This window comes from Trachypithecus francoisi, unplaced genomic scaffold (genome assembly GCF_009764315.1).
Source record: "Trachypithecus francoisi isolate TF-2019V2 unplaced genomic scaffold, Tfra_2.0 Lachesis_group18, whole genome shotgun sequence".
NCBI classification, from domain to species: Eukaryota; Metazoa; Chordata; class Mammalia; order Primates; family Cercopithecidae; genus Trachypithecus; species Trachypithecus francoisi.
Genome location: NW_022681463.1, coordinates 625,644 through 644,740, shown reverse-complemented (window position 1 = coordinate 644,740; position 19,097 = coordinate 625,644). Strand labels below are relative to the sequence as shown.

The 19,097-nt window shown below is 44.9% G+C and overlaps 1 protein-coding gene across 4 annotated transcripts in view; it reads right to left on the bottom strand.

Moving 5' to 3' along the window:
- Positions 1-1,716: 1,716 nt before the first annotated feature.
- Positions 1,717-19,097, bottom strand: part of EEF1AKMT1 (EEF1A lysine methyltransferase 1) — a 52,067-nt gene continuing 34,686 nt past the window's right edge. For 2 of the 4 annotated variants that reach the window (XM_033177051.1, XM_033177050.1), the window contains exons 3-5: positions 15,006-15,088; positions 8,458-8,738; positions 5,593-5,878 (exon numbers count right to left, since the gene is read on the bottom strand). In XM_033177051.1, coding sequence (XP_033032942.1) covers positions 5,742-5,878; positions 8,458-8,738; positions 15,006-15,088 — 501 coding nt within the window. In that variant the 3' untranslated portion in view covers positions 5,593-5,741. The other 2 variants (XR_004428876.1, XM_033177052.1) reach the window with 2 other exon arrangements.

The following is a 19,097-nucleotide window of genomic DNA, read 5'->3' as shown; positions in this document are numbered from 1 at the left end:
CACTGGCTGTGTGTATGTCTCTCAATTCTGCTTGATGGGCCAGGCTAATTTTTTTTTTTTTTTTTTGAGACGGAGTCTTGCTCTGTCACCCAGGCTGGAGTGCAGTGGCCGGATCTCAGCTCACTGCAAGCTCCGCCTCCCGCCATTCTCCTGCCTCAGCCTCCCGAGTAGCTGGGGCTACAGGTGCTGCCACCATGCCCGGCAAATTTTTTGTGTTTTTAGTAGAGACAGGGTTTCATCGTATTAGCCAGGATAGTCTGAATCTCCTGACCTCGTGATCTGCTTGCCTTGGTCTCCCAAAGTGCTGGGATTACAGACATGAGCCACCGCACCCGGCCCAGAACTGCCTTTTAAATCAGCGACTTAGGTGTTTTCTCCATTATCACTGCTGTTGTGTAACACTTTCCAGGTCACTCCTCAAATATAAATAGTGCAAGCCTTGGAGGAAAGGCACCCAAGGAGAGGAAATGCTCTGCATGGGGAAAATGTCATGATTTTATTCACTGCATTAATTATTCGTTTACCCTCAGCTTGCTAAAAGGTAGCACATTCCCAGCAGAAGAAATGAGCTTTCCATTTGAAGATCGAGAAAGGCAGCCTCTGTGTTTTTTCTCTATACCATACGTTCATCCACTTAGTGACCATCTACTGGGCACCTGCCTGGTTCCAGTCACCCAGCTCCTGCAAGGCAGTGGTGAGCAAGACAATCTCCCTCGTCCACTAAAATGATGAAATGACAGAGCTGCTAAAGCGCCTCGCGCCTGGGGGGCCACTCTATGAACCTGCTCCCTTCGCCCCACTATGCTTCATTTTCGTTCCGTGTGAAATGAGGTCACAGCGCCCACCCTGTGAGGACTCAACACTGTTGGTCAAGTACCTGCCACAGCGTCTGGCACACATGAACACATGTGTGGACATGGACGCATCATTGCAGTCATTTATAAGCCACATTGAAAATAAACATTAAGCTAAGCCTTCTCCATGTTATGTCGCTTTAGGAGGCATCTGTCAGTTACAAGTGACAGATTGTGACAGTCTGTATACTTTTTTTGTACAAAAGATAAGTTTAAAATGAAATCACTGGGTCGGGTGCTTCAATACAGGGTGGCTTACACTTGTAACCCCAGCACTTTGGGAGGCTGAGGTAGGTGGATCACCTGAGGTCAGGAGTTGGAGACCAGCCTGACCAACATGGTGAAACCCCATCTCTACTAAAAATACAAAAAAATTAGCTGGACGTGGTGGTGCGCAACTGTAATCCCAGCTATTTGGGAGGCTGAGGCAGGAGAATCGCTTGAACCTAGGAGGTGGAGGTTGTGGTGAGCCAAGATCACGCCATTGCATTGCAGCCTGGAAAACAAGAGTGAAACTCCATCTCAATTAAAAAAAAAAATGGCTGGACGCGGTGGCTCACGCCTGTAATCCCAGCACTTTGGAAGGCCAAGGTGGGGGGGGATCATGAGGTCAAGAGTTCAAGACCAGCCTGGCCAAGATGGTGAAATCTTGTCTCTACTAAAAATACAAAAATTAGCTGGTGCGGTGGTGGGCGCCTGTAGTCCCAGCTACTCGGGAGGCTGAGACAGGAAAATTGCTTGAACCCAGGAGGCAGAGGTTGCAGTGAGCTGAGATCGTGGCACTGCACTCCAGTCTGGGTGACAGAGCACGATTCCGTCTCAAAAAAAAAAACAAACGAACAAAAAAACTGACAAGTAAAATAATAAAGAAAACAAAATGTAGAACTTTAACTGAGCAGCAGCATTTAAATATAATATGTTGAAATTAGAGGTGGTGGCTAAGCTTGGGAAGGTACTGTTTCAAAACAAGATCTTTTTGGGACAAAATTTTTTTCTCTTGCTAAAACTGAAGGGTTTTTTTTGGTGGGGGGGTGTTGCGGAGATGGGAGGTTGGTATTGTGTTTTACCAAACAAATAAGGAAGTTTACTGGCTAGATAAATTGTGCCAGCCAAAGTTCAGTGACATCTCTCTCCCTACTCCCACATCCACTTGGTTTATTTCACCCATTTCCCTCCATGCCTTTCATTCCCAGGATTTGTGGAGGGGCAACACATGATATTGTACAGTTCAGAGCTTCTTCCCCTCCTCCCAGAAAAGTGCATGTTACCTTCACATGAATTCTACCTGGAGGATTCTGTGGCAGCCTTTGGAATGGAGGTGCTTTGCTGGTTCCTGAAGTTCGTTTCCAAGTGACAGTATTTCAATTATATACTTGTTCTACAAAAATGGAATCATTTGGGAACAGAAATCCAAAAACACTCTACAAATACCAACAGTTCCACAGTCAGGGGCCAGTTATCTCATTATGTCTTACCGCCTCTCTTCCAGCAGGGCAAAGGGGGGAAATGGTCATTTTTAGTAACTGGTGCCAGCTCTGATTTTAGGAAGGAATGAAAGGAGGAGTATGGAAGCCCCATCTGAAATGGGGTCTGCAAGTTCCTGCTGCCTTTCATCTGTTCTTGCCGTTCAGGCCCTCATCACCCCAGACACACATCTGAAGAGTGTCTGAGAAGTGCTGGGATTTTGTTACCAAAACAGAAATTCTTCTTCTACCCCTTCCCACGAATCAGGAAGGACTTAAAAAGACGTGGATTAAAAACATTCCTTTTAACCTCTGCAGTGCTTTGCTAAGGTACTGGCGGTGAGGGAGCCTTGGGGATTCCAGATGGCACTGACAACTGTGGGCATAGCCCAGCCCGATGCCTCCCACCTAATTAACCGCCCAAAGGAACATACCAGGCTGAATGAGTTTTTTAAAATATAAGGTTGCAGAGTTATAGATGGCCTTTTATGAAACCTAGAAGTGAATCATATATGAACACAGATTTGCTAAAATCAAAATCACACCAGGGTCCAAAGCCATGAAACATGTTGGCTGCTTATTAAACAAAAAATGCCGTCACCTCATTTCAACAACCTCCTAACTTACAACGTTTGTACATTTTTTGATAGGAATCCAACTTTGTCCCTTCTCTCCCTCACCTCCTGGGAAAAAATAAGGTTTCTCTTCAACTAAACACTGGATTTATAGGACAAATACAATTCTGTTATTTCTAGACTACTACTCTCCCACAGTTCCTAAGTTAAACATTGCATTTCTGTACATAGTTTGTTACTACAATGTAACAAATTACACACAGAGTGAACTACATATGGAAATAATAAGGTAGGGGTTATTTTTTAAAGAACACTTATTGAATACTTAACAAAGGTCAGGTGCTTGTACACTGATAAAAATACCAATGTCGCATAAAAAGAGTGATTTTTGGCCGGGCGCGGTGGCTCAAGCCTGTAATCCCAGCACTTTGGGAGGCCGAGACGGGCGGATCACGAGGTCAGGAGATCGAGACCATCCTGGCTAATACGGTGAAACCCCGTTTCTACTAAAAAATACAAAAAACTAGCCGGGCGACGAGGCGGCGCCTGTAGTCCCAGCTACTCGGGAGGCTGAGGCAGGAGAATGGCGTGAACCCGGGAGGCGGAGCTTGCAGTGAGCTGAGAGCCGGCCACTGCACTCCAGCCTGGGCGGCAGAGCAAGACTCCGTCTCAAAAAAAAAAAAAAAGAGTGATTTTTTTTTTGGAGATCGAGTTTTGCTCTTGTCACCTAGGCTGGAGTGCAATGGCACCATCTCAGCTCACTGCAACCTCTGCCTCTGAGGTTCAAGTGATTCTCCTGCCTCAGCCTCCCGAATAGCTGGGATTACAGGCGCCCGCCACCACGCCCAACTAATTTTTGTGTTTTTGTGTTTTTAGTAGAGAGGGGGTTTCACCATGTTGACCAGGCTGATCTTTAACTCCTGACCTCAGGTAATACACCCGCCTCGGCCTCCCAGAGTGCTGGGATTACAGGTGTGAGCCACCATGCCAAAAAGAGTGATTTTTAAAGTAAATTAAAAGTTGTCCAGAATTCGGGCAGCTGAGGGCTAAGAAACAGCAAAAAAGACCAGGCCTGTCCTCCAGGCTTCCCTGACTCAGGCCTCCTCTCTGGCTCGGTCACGACAGACTGGGTTTTGCTCTAGTGGGTAACAAGCCCATGGTTCAATGACACAGGCTCATTCCTGGTTCTCCTCGCATTTCTGGCAGGTGGGCGGTGGCCCTGCTCCACTCACAGCCAGAGGTTGGAAATGACACATCACTTCCTTTCACATTTTGGGGTTTTTTTGTTTTTGTTTTTGAGACAGGGTCTGGCTCTGTCATTCAGGCTGGAGTGCAGTGGTACATCACGGTTCACGGCAGCCTCGCCCTCTTGGGCTCAGGTGATCCTCCCACCTCAGCCTCCCAAGTGGCTGGGACTACAGAAATATGCCACCATGCCCAGCCAATTTTTAAATTTTTTAAAATTTTTGGTAGAGACAAGGTTTCACCATGTCGCCCAAGCTGGTCTTGAACTCCTGGACTCAAGTAATCCACCTGCCTTGGCCTCCCAAAGTGCTGGGATTACAGGCACGGGCCACAGCAGCCACAGCACCCGACCACCTTTCGCATTTTGTTGGCCAAAGCAAGTCTTATGAGGTGGGGAAGTATAATCCTTTCCCAGAAAGAGGGCGTTAATTTTTTGGAAAGTTTTCATTTTGAAATGATTGTAGATTCCCAGGAAATTGCAAAAATAAACTGATAGGTCTCATGCCCTACACCGAGTTTACCTAATGGTAACATCTTACATAATTATAGTGCAGTGTCACAATCAGAAAATGGACACTGGCTCAACCCACAGACCCCATTCCAAGTTCAACAGTTTCACACGAGCTCATCTGTGTGTGGTTCTATGCGATGCTGCCACATGGCAGATTCGTGAAGCCACCACCACAGACAAGACAAAGAACACGCCACCAGCAAGGAGAACTCCCCTTTGTGGGCCACCCATCCCCTTCGCCCCATCCTGATGCTCCCCCTGCACCCACGAATCTCTCCTCCCTGGGAACGTCATACCTAGAAGCATCCAGTGTGTAGCCTCTGCAGCGCAGCTCTTTCATCAGCATCGTGCCCTCGAGACCCAGCCATGCTGCGTGTTCACTTTTGATTGCTGAGACGTCCTCCGGGGTATGCACAGAGGAATATTTTCTGAACAGTGAGAATCTAGCACTCTGTCCCAGCTCCATTTTTTTGGTCCTGGTGTTTGGTTTACAAATGGGTCTTTCATTTTCTCAGGCAGTTCAGAGGTAGGGTCCTGAGTCTGAGCCACGTGGGGAGGGCACCTGGGCACCTGTCATCCCTCGCAGTTCACCTAGAACCTGGAGGAGGAGAGCTCCAAGAGGCATTCAGATGCTAGTTATTGGGTTATTGCCTTTTTTCATGGAGGCAAGTCTGTGTCCTTGGAGGGCTGGGGTGGGACATGGGGGGTGGGGGTCCTCACAAGCCCTAGGATGCTACCAGACTGCTCTGGCCCAAGGCAGAGGCCAAGGTCCTGTCTCATTCAGGAGCCCTTGGGCAAGCCACGCAACTGTTCTGCTGTTTTTACATATGTTAAATGAGGAGAGTAGATCAGGCAGGTTCTAAGGTTTCTTCCAACTCGAATTCCCTGGATTCAGGTTGGCAGCAGACTGAGCTCTAGGGAGCCCCTCCCTAAGGAAACAATAATGAAGGTCACGTACTTTATTTTGAAAATCAGGCCAGGGTTGGCTCCAGTTTGGGGGGAGGGGAAGAGATTATATATTTTAAATCTACTAGGAAAATACAAAAAGGGGAATGTGACAGAGTTCCTTCCTGTGTTATGTCACCATCTGTAATTAGATCCCACAGTCCAGCCCAGAATCATAATTCACATAACAGCGAAACTCATTTGCCAAGTTCCGGGTGTGTTTTGGAACAAACGTGCACATCTTCACTCCAAGGAGTTCTGCTGCCTGTTCTTCCATGATGGCACCTGAAGAGAACAAAGCAAATGAATCCAGAGAATGACAGCCCAGCTGGAGCTCAGTGTGTCCTGAGCTGTGAGAAGGGCTCTAGGTGGACCACCGGTGACAATTAGTTGACAATTCACAAGTAGGGGCAGGGAGTGAGTCTTTACATATATATGCACATATATGCATATATAACATGCATATATGTTATAAGCATATATGCATATATAACACATATATATGCAAAGTAAAAATAATTACTAAAAACTAGCATCTCCCAACTTTGAGCCAAGACCCTTTCTCAGTAATATCTAATCTTGCAAACACAGGTGCAAATGTATTCCCACTCCCTTTTGCCACCTCCTCCCAATTTCTCCCCGCCCTGGGCCCACTGCACACAGCCAGCTCCCCTGCGACATCCCCGCAGGAGGTGGCATCCACAGCCCTGATTCCTCTCCTCTTTTCCCCTCCACACTCGAACACAGCAAGCTCTCTCGACTTCATCTTCAAAGTATCTCTTTGACGCCCCTGCCCTACCCTCCTTGCAGGCCACCACCCTCCCTGGGGTGCAGCAACAGCCCGCGGTGCCCAGGTTCACGCGCCCCAAAACCTGGGTCAAGTTAAAGCGAACGTCTTACGTCTTCAGACAATTTGCATCCCGTCGCCTCGGGCTTCCTTAGAAAACCTCAATGCCCACAGTCCCCTCTGTTAGGCACTGGGGACCTGCCCCCGATTCTGCCCTCCCGGGCCGCTGCGGCCGGGGTGGCTCCTGACCCCTCAGTTCCCTGGGGCAAAATGCAGGTGCCTGGGTCTCTGTTACTCTTCCCAGGGTTAGTGCTTCCAGTCTTTAGTCTATTTAATTATTATTTGTTAAAAGTATCCCCTAAAACTAAAATGCACACTCCATGAGTCCAGAGCGCTGCCTGCTGGTACACAGAGCGGTCCACAGAGCTCAAGGAAGAAACAGAGTGAATAAGAGTGCAGGCAACCGTGGCATCTGTGCGAACAGAGCGCCCCTCCCCACACTCGCAGCTCCGGAACACCAGAACAGCTCCCCCTGGCTCCACTCCCGGCCCAGCCCTGGTCCCAGCAGGGTGCCCAGGGGACAAACACAGCCCGGAGTGATTGGAGTATAGCGTCCGTAACAGCACTCAAGGGTGTGGACACCACAGGTGCCCAGAAGTAAAGAGATGGGTCAGTTGGTAAGGTTTCAGTTCTCAGACTTTCTTTTTTTTCTTTGAGACAGTCTTGCTCAGTGCCCAGGCTGGAGTGCAGTGGCACCATCACAGCTCACTGTAGTCTCGACCTCCAGAGATCAAGCAATCATCCCACTGAGAGGTGAAGCCAGCTGGACTTCCTGGGTCTAGTGGGGACTTCAGAACTTTTCTGTCTAGCTAAAGGATTATAAACGCACCAATCAGCACTCTGTAAAAACACACCAATCAGCACTCTGTGTCTAGCTAAAGGATTATAAATGCAACAATCAGCACTCTGTAAAAACGCATCAATCAGCGCTCTGTGTCTAGCTAAAGGATTGTAAATGCAACAATCAGCAGGATGTGGGTGGGGACAAATAAGAGAATAAAAGCTGGCCACCCCAGCCAGCAGCACAACCGGCTGTTGTCCCCTTCCATGGTATGGAAGTTTTGTTTTTTGCTCTTCATAATAAAGCTTGCTGCTGCTCACTCTTTGGGTCCGCACCAACTTTAAGAGCTGTAACACTCCCCACGAGGGTCTGTAGCTTCATTTCTGAAATGAGCACGACCCTACTAGGAGGAACAAACAACACCAGACATGCCACTTTTAAGAAGTGTAACTCACCGCAAGGTCCACAGTTTAATTCTTAAAGTCAGTGAGACCAAGAACCCACCAGAATGAAGAAACTCCAGACACACCACCTCTATCTCCCAAATGGCTGGGAGGCCCACACAACCACACCTAATTTTTAAAATTTTTGTAGAGATGGCGTCTTGCTATGTTGCCCAGCCTGGTCTAGAACTCCTTGCCTCAAGTAATCCTCCCACCTTAAAGGTCTCAGATTTACTCTATTGAATTTTACCATATCTGCCTTAAGTATATCAAATCCAGCCTGGTGGCACACACCTGTAAGTCCCAGCTACTTGGGAGGCTGAGGTGGGAGGACTACTTAGCCCAGTGGTTTGAGGTTACAGAGAGAAAAAAAAAGGTATATCAATCTCACCAGTCAGAAAAGTCTTCTACATTAACCCAATCTAATGTCTACCCTGTAACTGTAGGCAATTCACTTAAATTCTATAGATTCCACATTTCTCTTTGATAAAGTGTAGAGGCTGGATAAAATACCACTACTACTGATGATGGTACGTAGAAGTAACAGCTGACATTCATCAAGCAGTCACCATGCACCAGACCCAGTGTTGGGTACTTTGTGTCACTTAATTCTTTAGGACCCTTAATGGCAGAGTATTATCAGTCCCAGTTTACAGATGAGGAATCCAGGGCACAAAGAGTTAAATAACTTGTTCACAAGTCACACTGGTGGTGGACTCAGGATTTCTTCTTGACCCTTAAGACCTGAATAGCCACTCAGTGAATTTCATGAGATATGAAATGCAACACTTACCTGTGCACAGCAGAATCTTGCCCCGTGTCAGGTACTTGATGGTTTCTGATGTTTTTCTGAGACATTCCTCCGAAAGATAGGGAGGATCTGCTATTACGATGTCAAAACTATGTGCAGCAATTCTTTCGGGTAAGTCCAATGGATTATTGTAATCATAGAAAATAAACTCCTCTCCATACACGGCAAATCTTTTGTCATATTCAAAGATATATATAGTAAAGTTTTCTCTGCACAGCTCTCTGAGTTTCTGGTAAACACTAGGGGCACTCACACATGCGATTCTAGGAGACAAAATGAACACACTCATGAAACATCTTTAATAGAGAGATTACGGTGTTAACAACTACTTCACTAAAAAAACACACAGGTCCGAGTCAGATTTTCTTACAGGAAACAATGCAAACTAGTGTAATAGTCAATGTTGAGAAAAAACTTTATAGTGTCCCACTTTTAAGGAATCTGGTACTTAAAAGTCTGTAACTTATAATTTTTTTTTTTTGAGATGGAGTCTCACTCTGTTGCCAAGGCTGGAGGGAAGTGGCGTGATCTCGGCTCACTGCAACCTCTGCCTCCTGGGTTCAAGCGATTCTCCTGCTATTCCTTCCGAGTAGCTGGGATTACAAGCACGCGCCATTGCGCCTGGCTAATTTTTTTGTATTTTTAGTAGAAATGGCGTTTCATCATGTTGCTTGGCTGGTCTTGAACTCCTGACCTCAGGTGATGTGCCTGCCTCGGCCTCCCAAAGTGCTGGGATTACAGGAGTGAGCCACCACGCCCAGCCTATAACTTATAACTTTGAGGTATGAAAGACTATAGTTTTTATAGTGAAAAATGTAAAATAGCAGGAACACATTATGACAAAATTTAGATGTAGTTAACCCAAAGCCTAAATTTACCTATTTTTTTCATGCTAGGCCTTTGATATTTATTTTAAATACTTTTTGTCCCAACTAAATACTATAAAGTTATTTTGTAATATTCATGATCTTGAAAGATAAACCCAAATAGCTCCCCAGCTCACTCCAGTTCTCCACAAAGATACATTAAAACGTGATCTCACTGCAGACAAGCTATTCTGAATTTCTGCTTTGTTTCTTTTTTGTATAAGGAAATTAAAGTATCTATCTCATTACAGCAGCCCACAGTTTATGAATGGGTAGTGTTCCAAGAGTTAACTGTTAAAACCAACTGCTGGCCGGGCGCGGTGACTCACGCCTGTAATCCCAGCACTTTGGGAGGCCGAGGTGGGCAGATCACAAGGTCAGGAGATCGAGACCATCCTGGCTAATATGGTGAAACCCCGTCTCTACTAAAAATGCAAAAAATTAGCCGGGCATGGTGGCGGGCGCCTGTAGTCCCAGCTACTCGGGAGGCCAAGGCAGGAGAATGGCATGAAACCAGGAGGTGGAGCTTGCAGTGAGCCGAGATAGCGCCACCACACTCCAGCCTGGGCGACAGAGCGAGACTCTGTCTCAAAAAAACAAAATAAATAAAATAAAAATAAAACCAACTGCCGAAAAGCTAGAAGTAACCTAAATATGGAATTATTGAGTTGACTGTGATACACCAATTTTTTTTTTTTTTTTTTTTTTTGGTGAGACGGGGCCTCACTCTGTTGCTCAGGCTGGAATGACCTCAGCTCACTGAAACCTCTGCTTCCCGGGTTCAAGCGATTCTCCTGCCTCAGCCTCCCGAGTAGCTGGAATTACAGGCACCCGCCACCACACTTGGCTAATTTTTGTATTTTTAGTAGAGACGGGGTTTCACCATGTTGGCCAGGCTGATCTTGAACTCCTGACTTCATGATCCACCTGCCTCGGCCTCCCAAAGTACTGGGATTATAGGCGTGAGCCACTGTGCCCGGCCACTAATTTTTTATATATTTTTTTGCAGAGATGTGGTTTTGCCACGTTACACAGGCTGGTCTCATCTGCCTGCCTTGACCTCCCAAAGGAGGCATGAGCCACTGTGCCCAGCTGGTATGCCTATTACAATGGAAAGTTCTGTGGCCATTTAAAAAAGGCTGAAGCAGCCCTCTCTATGCTGATAAGGAATGATCTCTTAGATCTGTTCAAGGAACAGAATGGTGTAAAGTATGCTTTCTTGGGAGTGGGAATATACGCTTATAGTTGTACAGGTGACCTCTAGAAGGTATCCAAGAGACAGTGACCATGGCTGCCTCATGGGAGAGTGCCTGGGGAACCTGGATACAATGGAGAAGAGATTGACCTTTTCTCACAATTCCTTTGTTACATTTGGATTGTTATATGTGCATACATTGTCATTCAAACAAGGACCTAATTTAAAAATTACACTCAGCTTTAAAAATATGTGATGCATTTCTTAACAGAGACAATGTACCCATCTTACTTAGGTACCCACGCCAGGCTAAGCAGGCTTCTCAGCCCAAAGACACTGCAGCAGATAACAGAACCAGTGACATCACATAATGTTTCTGTGGAAACATGTGTGTTCCTGCTGGCAGGACACAACTCTCCCTGCACAGCAGCTCTAGATCAGTGCGGTGGGAGGGGGAAAAGAAGCTGGAGTACAGTGGGATTATAGCCTGACTGTGCTGACAGAGAATGAACTGCAACCAAGGATTATATATGCACACTATGAAAACATCTTCTGATAAAGAAGGTGAAATAAAGACATTTTCAGACAACAAAATTGCCTCCAGCAGGTGTTCCCTGAGAAATCCACCTGAAGGATGTCCTTCAGGTAGGACAGTGGTCCAGGATGCAAGAAGGAATGAGAGCAGAAAGACTGGTGGGTCTGGTGGGGATGGTGGTGGTTACCAGGCAGCAGTGGGATCAGAGAACCTATGTTGAAAGCCCAGCTTTGCCACTTCCCCCTGGGTGACCTTCTGCAAGTAGCCGAACCTCTGGTCTCAGTGTCTGTCTTTGAACTGCAGAGTGTAACAGGAAATAATGCACAGAGATGTGAGGATAGAATGAGATGACCCTGACAACGCACTTACAGCAGGAGAGGGCACACAGTAAGCACTCAAGAAATGCAGTTCTTACTCATCTTTAAAATGATGACTCAGTTCCTACGAATACTGAAGTTGACTTTCAGATGAGATTAAAAGTTGCTTCCAAGGCCTTCATATTAGTGGCAAAAAGGAAAGTATATGTAAAAGCAGTGTCACTAAGAAAAACCTACTAAACAACTACATATAATCAAAAAAAGAAAAAGAACAGTGAAAAGAAAAATGGAAGATTTCCCACTACAGATGGGAGACTGAACACATTCATGTAAATATGCTCCCTCACGAAGGCCCACTCAAAACAAGAGAGCAATTTCATGTTGTCTTATTTAGGAATACAAGAACAAAAACCAAAGGGCATGTCAGCCGAGACTAAAGCAATCACGCTGAGGAAGCGGCACAGCAGATGGGTGGGTAGTGGGGCTCGGCAGACCTGCAACGGCCGGATCCTACACGGGCAGCTGGAAAGCTGAGAAGCGCCCTGGTTCACATGGTGGCACACGCGAGGGCTTAGGAAGCCACAGAACCCGGTAACTCAAGAAGCAGAGGTGAAGGTGGGGCCAAAACTGGGAGGTTTTACTGAAAGGGCTATTTTAAGAAGCAATTCATTCTCAGCATTATCTGCTATATCCCAAAGCCTGCCTCCCCATGACGGCGGCAGAAAACTGGAGGGATGTTTTCTGCATGAAGGGATGCTTGGAAGGAGGATGCCAGGCACAGTGGATGATGATGTGCCATGTGGAAATTAGAGGAGGATTAAGTTAAACAAATTGGACGATGAAACTTCCAGCCTTTCAGTCACATGCCTCCAAGGATGATGTCAACTAGATGTGTAACTTCGAGTCAGGAATTAGGAGAATCTTCCCTGGACCACTGACAAAACAAGAAAAGTCTTAGACACGGGGGTTCCCTAAGAGAATGGCTCATTCAGATGCTCCAACTGTAGAGATCAAAGCAGATGAGGCTCCCAGTTTTCGAGTGCCCCACCCTTCAATGTCCACAGACGCTTAAGGAACACAGATTAGACAAATATAGCATATGAAATTAACAAACAGAAACAGCATTTTGAGGTAAACAGAGACTATGGAAGGAAAAGAGAACTTAAAAAAATTCTGTAATATCCTCAGAAGGATGAACAAGACACAATAATAAAGAAATACTCAAACACCAGAAAAAAAGAGCTGCAGACAATTCCAAGCATGGTAGCAGGTATGGTAAACTCAGTAGAAAGTTTAGAAGATAAAGTTGAGGAATTCTCCCAGAAAGTAAAGAGACAATAAATAGAAAAAGAATAAAATTAGAAGATCAGGTCCAGTATTCAAAGAAGTTCCAAAAAGAGGAACAGAAAAAAAGTGGAGAAAGAAATCAAAGAAATAATGTAAGATAATTTTTCTTTTTTTTTTTTTTTTTGTGAGACGGAGTCTCGCTCTGTCGCCCAGGATGGAGTGCGGTGGCCGGGTCTCAGCTCACTGCAAGCTCCGCCTCCCGGATTTATGCCATTCTCCTGCCTCAGCCTCCCAAGTAGCTGGGACTACAGGCGCCCGCCTCGTCGCCCAGCTAGTTTTTTGTATTCTTTAGTAGAGACGGGGTTTCACCATATTAGCCAGGATGGTCTCGATCTCCTGACCTCGTGATCCGCCCGTCTCGGCCTCCCAAAGTGCTGGGATTACAGGCTTGAGCCACCACGCCTGGCGGTAAGATAATTTCTTAAACGGAAGGACATGTGTGTTGAGGGTGAAAGGCGCTCCAGTACCCAGGACAACAGATAAAAACTCCACAGTGAGGCACATTGAATACTGGGGATTAAGAGAAAATCCTAAGCTTGCTGTGGGCATGGATAGAAAAAAGCAAGTTTCCTATAAGAAATCAGAATGCTACTGGATTTCTCAACAGCGTGTATGGAATTTTGGAGACAATGGAGCAATGCCTTTAAAACCTGGAATGTGCTGTCCAACAAAACCATCACGATCAAGAGGAAGGGTAGAGAAAAAGCATTTTTCAGACATGAAAGGTTCTAAAAACTCCCCTCCTACGTGCCTTTTCTGTAGCAGCTATCGGAGGAAGTACGCCACCATGATAAGGCTGTAAACTTAGGATGGGGTAGGAAACAGGGAATCTAGAACGAAAGACAGGTATAAGGACTCCAGCATGATGATGAAAGGAGATACCAAGAAAAGAGGTGGAGCAAAACCAGTGTGAGACCATGCAGGCTGGGACAGGTAGCGGAGCCCTGGGAATAGATTTTTTTTTAAAGAAGTTGAAATATGTTTGAACTTACTGATAGGATATTTAGACAGAGAGTACGGGGGTTAATAAGGGATATGGGTATAGAATACATTAAGCCTTTTAGAACCATTTGACTTTTTTTTTTTTTTGAGACAGAGTCTCACTCTGTCTCTCAGGGTAGAGTGCGGTGGTGATCTTGGCACACTGCAACCTCTGCCTCCCAGGTTCAAGCAATTCTCCTGCCTCAGTCTCCTGAGTAGCTGGGATTACAGGATGCACCACCACCCCAAGCGAATTTTGTATTTCGTAGAGACGGGGTTTCAACATGTTGGCCAGACTGGTCTCAAACTCCTAACCTCAGGTGATTCGCCCGCCTCAGCCTCCCAAAGTGCTAGGATTTCAGGCATGAGCCACCACGCCCAGACACCATTTGACTCTTTATACGCATGAAAAGTTCTGATAAATGTAAAAACTACGCTGGGCATGGAGGCTCACGCCTGTAATCCCAGCACTTTGGGAGGCCGAGGCAAGTGGATCACAAGGTCAGGAGTTCGAGACCAGCCTGTTCAATACGGTGAAACCCCGTCTCTACTAAAAATACAAAAATTAGCTGGGCGTGGTGGCGGGCGCCTGTAGTCCCAGCTGCTTGGAGGCTGAGGCAAGAGATCGCTTGAATCTGGGAGGCGGAGGTTGCAGTGAGCCAAGAACGCGCCACTGCACTCCAGCCTGGTTGTCAGAGCGAGACTCTATCTCAAGATAAATAATAAATAAATAAATACATACATACATACCACATTAACGAAAAAGAAAATCTATATTCTTAAAACTTCAAAATGGTCAAACATTAAGATTTTCGCCCCATCTCTACTAAAAATACAAAAACTAGCCGGGCGAGATGGCGGGCGCCTGTAGTCCCAGCTACTCAGGAGGCTGAGGCAGGAGAATGGCATAAACCCGGGAGGCGGAGCTTGCAGTGAGCTGAGATCTGGCCACTGCACTCCAGTCCGGGCGACAGAGCGAGACTCTGCCTCAAAAAAAAAAAAAAAAAAAAAGATTTTCTCTTTTGAACTGAACTCTATACGGATAAGAAACAGGTTAGAAAATGTTAAAAGGGAAAGAGATAAGACATTCCACAATGAATAGGTTTCTGAGTGGGTCTCTAAACTCAGTGTTGAAGCAGGTCTTAATCTGTCATGTGCTGCAAACCATGATCTACAATATTTGCAGATTATAGTTCAGACTTCTTACAAACCATCTGTCATCCAGGAAGGACATTCAAAATATTCCATTAGATTAGAAGCCAAAAAGAGAAACAACATTGGAATCTCACCTGCCACCTTCTCCTACAGCTGCAATTGCCTCCTGTGCAAGTTGCAGAGCAGTTTCCTGACTATACCAAAACTGGCTCAACTGCTGTAACAGAGAAACAGGTTGATAACATTTTAGAATTGGCATAAGCTTTGTTCTTTCAATTTATATCTACTATACCGGTGGGCAGATATTTTTAAAATTTTTTCTTTTGAAAATTAATTTTTCTTTGAAATTACTTTAAATTAATACAAGCCCTCAATGAATGAATGGAATCCGGGCATTGAGTATCAATGGCAATTAACACCACAAAAGGAGACAACCAGTTTTTCCCGATAGAACATACCCCTAACCTTCGTATGAGTTTTGTCAAAAAAAAAAAATAGAACTTGAATCTAGTTAAGCTTCTAGGTTCAACTAGCAATGAAAAGAATTACAAACCCAGAGGATGGAAGAATGACTTCAGTAACACCAGAGAATACAATCAGCAAAATCCAGACTGTGCTCCTTGCCCACAGCCTCATCTTACCTTATGCATGTTTCCTGAATGACTTGTTTTTCCCTTGGGGGCAAGTTTGTTTTTCATCTTGCTCCTTCTGTTTCATGCTGATTGATGATTTTAAACAAATGTTAGTGATCTTTAATTATCTATTCATAGTTATAAATTAAACAGGAGTTTAATGGAAGAAGTAGCGTGGTTTTCCTCTGCAATCATACAAACCTGTTTCTCCAACAGGCCTCTCTCTTCCCTGAATGGCAGGCTGGGGGCAGCTAGTTGCATGGGGCATGCCAACTGGGGGTTCTCTGCTTTAAAAATCTGCCCTGTGTGGAAACAACTCAAATGCCAATCAGCTAATGGACGGACAGAAAAAATGTGGTACATCTATATAATGAAATACTACTTGGCCATAAAAAGGAACAGGGTACTGATATATGATACATGGATGAGCCTTGGAAACATTATACTGAATGAAAGAAATCAGACACAAAAGGCCACATACTGTGTGATTCCATTTATATGAAATGTCCAAAGTAGCAAGTCTACAGAGACAGAAAGTGGATTAGTAGTTGCCAGGTGTTGGGAGGACTGGGGAATTAGGAGGTGACAGCTGAAGGACATAGGGTTTCTTTTAGAGGCAATGAAAATGTTCCAAAATTGACTGTGGTGATAGTTGGACCTACCTGTGAATTTACTAAAAAACCATTGACTTGCCGGGTGTGGTGGCTCACACCTGTAATCCCAGCACTTTGGGAAGCCAAGGCAGGTGGATCACCTGAGACCAGGAGTTCGAGCCAGCCTAGTCAACATGGTGAAACCCTGCTTCTACTAAAAATACAAAATATTAGCCGGGCATGGCGGCACGTTCCTGAAATCCCAGCTACTCGAGAGACTCAGGCAGGAGAATCACTTGAACCCGGGAGGCAGATTACTTGCAGTAAGCCAAAATTGCACCATTGCACTCCAGCCTGGGAGACAGAGTGAGACTCCATCTCAAAAACAAACAAACAAAACCATTGACTTCTATGCTTTTAAAAGGTGAATTTATGGTATGTGAATTATATCTTAACAAAACTGAGATCTGCTTAAATAAGGAGAGCTTTACTCAGAGTATGGAGGACTTTTGTGTACTTCCTTCCTGAATGGAGCTGACTTTTTCCTTCTTTCTATGCTATGGTGGAGCTCTAGAGTTATCTTAGATTCTATTCTGTGTCTCTTTCTGGCTTTCCTACCCAAATTAGGGCATCCCAAAGCGGATTCTCCAGTTTGTTTAGTGAAAAATCCTCAGGGATTCAGCCTGGAGGTGGTACCTCCGATGCTATGTATGCCTTCTGGATATGATCAGAAGGGGAAGAGAGCAACTGGCCCAAAGATGTCAGCAGGCCATCCTTTTACCACTTACGATCACAGGCTCTGAGTTTGGAACCCAGAGTCTCTGCTTCTTCTCTGGAAGACAGACTCTCATCTTTGCTCCAGTTCCCAGAGAGGCTGGTAGTTTTCTCTGCTCTTCCACAGACCATCTTACAACCACTTTCTTTCTTCCAGAAATTTACTGAAATTTCTGTCAATAGCATCCTTTGTTTCTTTGTTGATTTTTAACATTGTAATTACTTTTTTTTGTTGCTGTTGTTGAGACGGAGTCTTGCTGTGTCTCCAGGCTGGAGTGCAGTGATGCAATCTCTCAGCTCACTGCCACCTCCATCTCCCAGATTCAAGCGATTCTCCTGCCTCAGCCTCCTGAGTAGCTGGGATTACAGGTGTGCACCACCACCCCCAGCTAATTTTTGTATTTTTAGTAGAGATGAGGTTTCACCATGTTAACCAGGCTGGTCTCAAACTCCTGATCTCAAGTGATCTGACTGCCTCGGCCTCCCGAAGTGCTGGGATTACAAGCGTGAGTCAATGTGCCTGGCCTAATACTTTTATTATTTTTATGTTTAGCTCTTTAATCCACCTTGACTTTAATTTTGTGTATGGATTATAAGGATTGAATTTTTTTTCCCAAATCTAGGATACATCAGGACTCAGTTCATACCTGTCACTTTCTCTGAGTGGGTTTCCTTGACTTCCCCTCCACCTCAAAAGTCTGGGGAGGTGTCCTTGCATTTTGCTCCCCATTTTGCTCCAATTATCACTTTTGTCTTAGAATAGTTTGCTTGAGAGCAAGGGCAGTGTTTTATTTATTGTTATATTACACTTGATGTTGTGGTTTTTTTTGTTTGTTTTTTGTATTTTTATTTTACTACGTTCTGGGATACATGTGCAGAACGTGCAGGTTTGTTGCATAGGTATACACATGCCACAGTGGTTTAGGGCACCAATCAACCCGTCATGTAGGTTTTAAGCCCCACATGCATTAGTTATTTGTCCTAATGCTCTCCCTTCCCTTGACCCCCACCCCGACAGGCCCCGGTGTGTGGTGTTCCCCTCCCTTTGTCCATGCCATGTATTCTCATTGTTCAGTTCCCACTTATGAGTGAGAACAAGTGGTGTTTGGTTTTCTATTCCTGTGTTAGCTTGCTGAGAATTATGGCTTCTAGTTTCCTCCATATCCCTGCAAAGGACATGAACTCATCCTTTTTCGTGGCTGCATAGTATTCCATGGTGTATATGTGCCACATTTTCTTTATCCAGTCTATCACTGATGCGCATTTGGGTTGGTTCCAAGTCTTTGCTGCTGTAAACAGTGCTGCAATAAACATATGTGTGCACGTGTCTTTACAGCAGAATGACTTATAATCCTTTGGGTATATACCCAGTAATGAGTCAAATCATATTTCTGGGTCCAGAGCCTTGAGGAATCGCCACACTGTTTTCTACAATGGTTGAACTAATTTACAATCCCACCAACAGTGTAAAAGCATTCCTAATTCTCCACGGCCGTGCCAGCATCTGTTGTTTCCTCACTTTTTAATAATCACCATTCTAACTGGAGTGAGATGGTATCTCATTGTGGTTTTGATTTGCATTTCTCTATTGAGCTTTTGTTCATATGTTTATTGGTCACATAAATGTCTTCTTTTCTTTTGAGAAGTGTCTGTTCATATCCTTCGCCCACTTTTTGATGGGGCTGGTTTTTTTCTTGTAAATTTATGTTCCTTATAGATTCTGGACATTAGACCTTTGTCAGATGAGTAGATTGCAAAAATTTTCTCCCATTCTGTAGGCTGCCTGTTCACTCTGATGATAGTTTCTTTTGCTGTGAAGAAGCTCTTTCATTTTAATTAGATCCCGTTTATCAATTTTGGCTTTTGTTGCAGTTGCTTTTGGTGTTTTAGTCATGAAATCTTTGCCCATGCCTATGTCCTGAATGGTACGGTCTAGGTTTTCTTCTAGGGTTTTTATGATTTGGGGTTTTACATTTAAGTCTTTAATCCATCTTCAGTTAATTTTTGTATAAGGTATAAGGAAGGGGCCCAGTTTCTCTTTTCTGCATATAGCTAGTCAGTTTTCCCAGCACCATTTATTAAACAGGGAATCCTTTCCCCATTGCTTGTTTTTGTCAGGTTTGTCAAAGATCAGATGGCTGTAGATGTGTGGTATTATTTCTGAGATCTCTGTTCTGTTCCATTGGTCTATATATCTGTTTCGGCACCAGTACCATGCTGTTTTGGT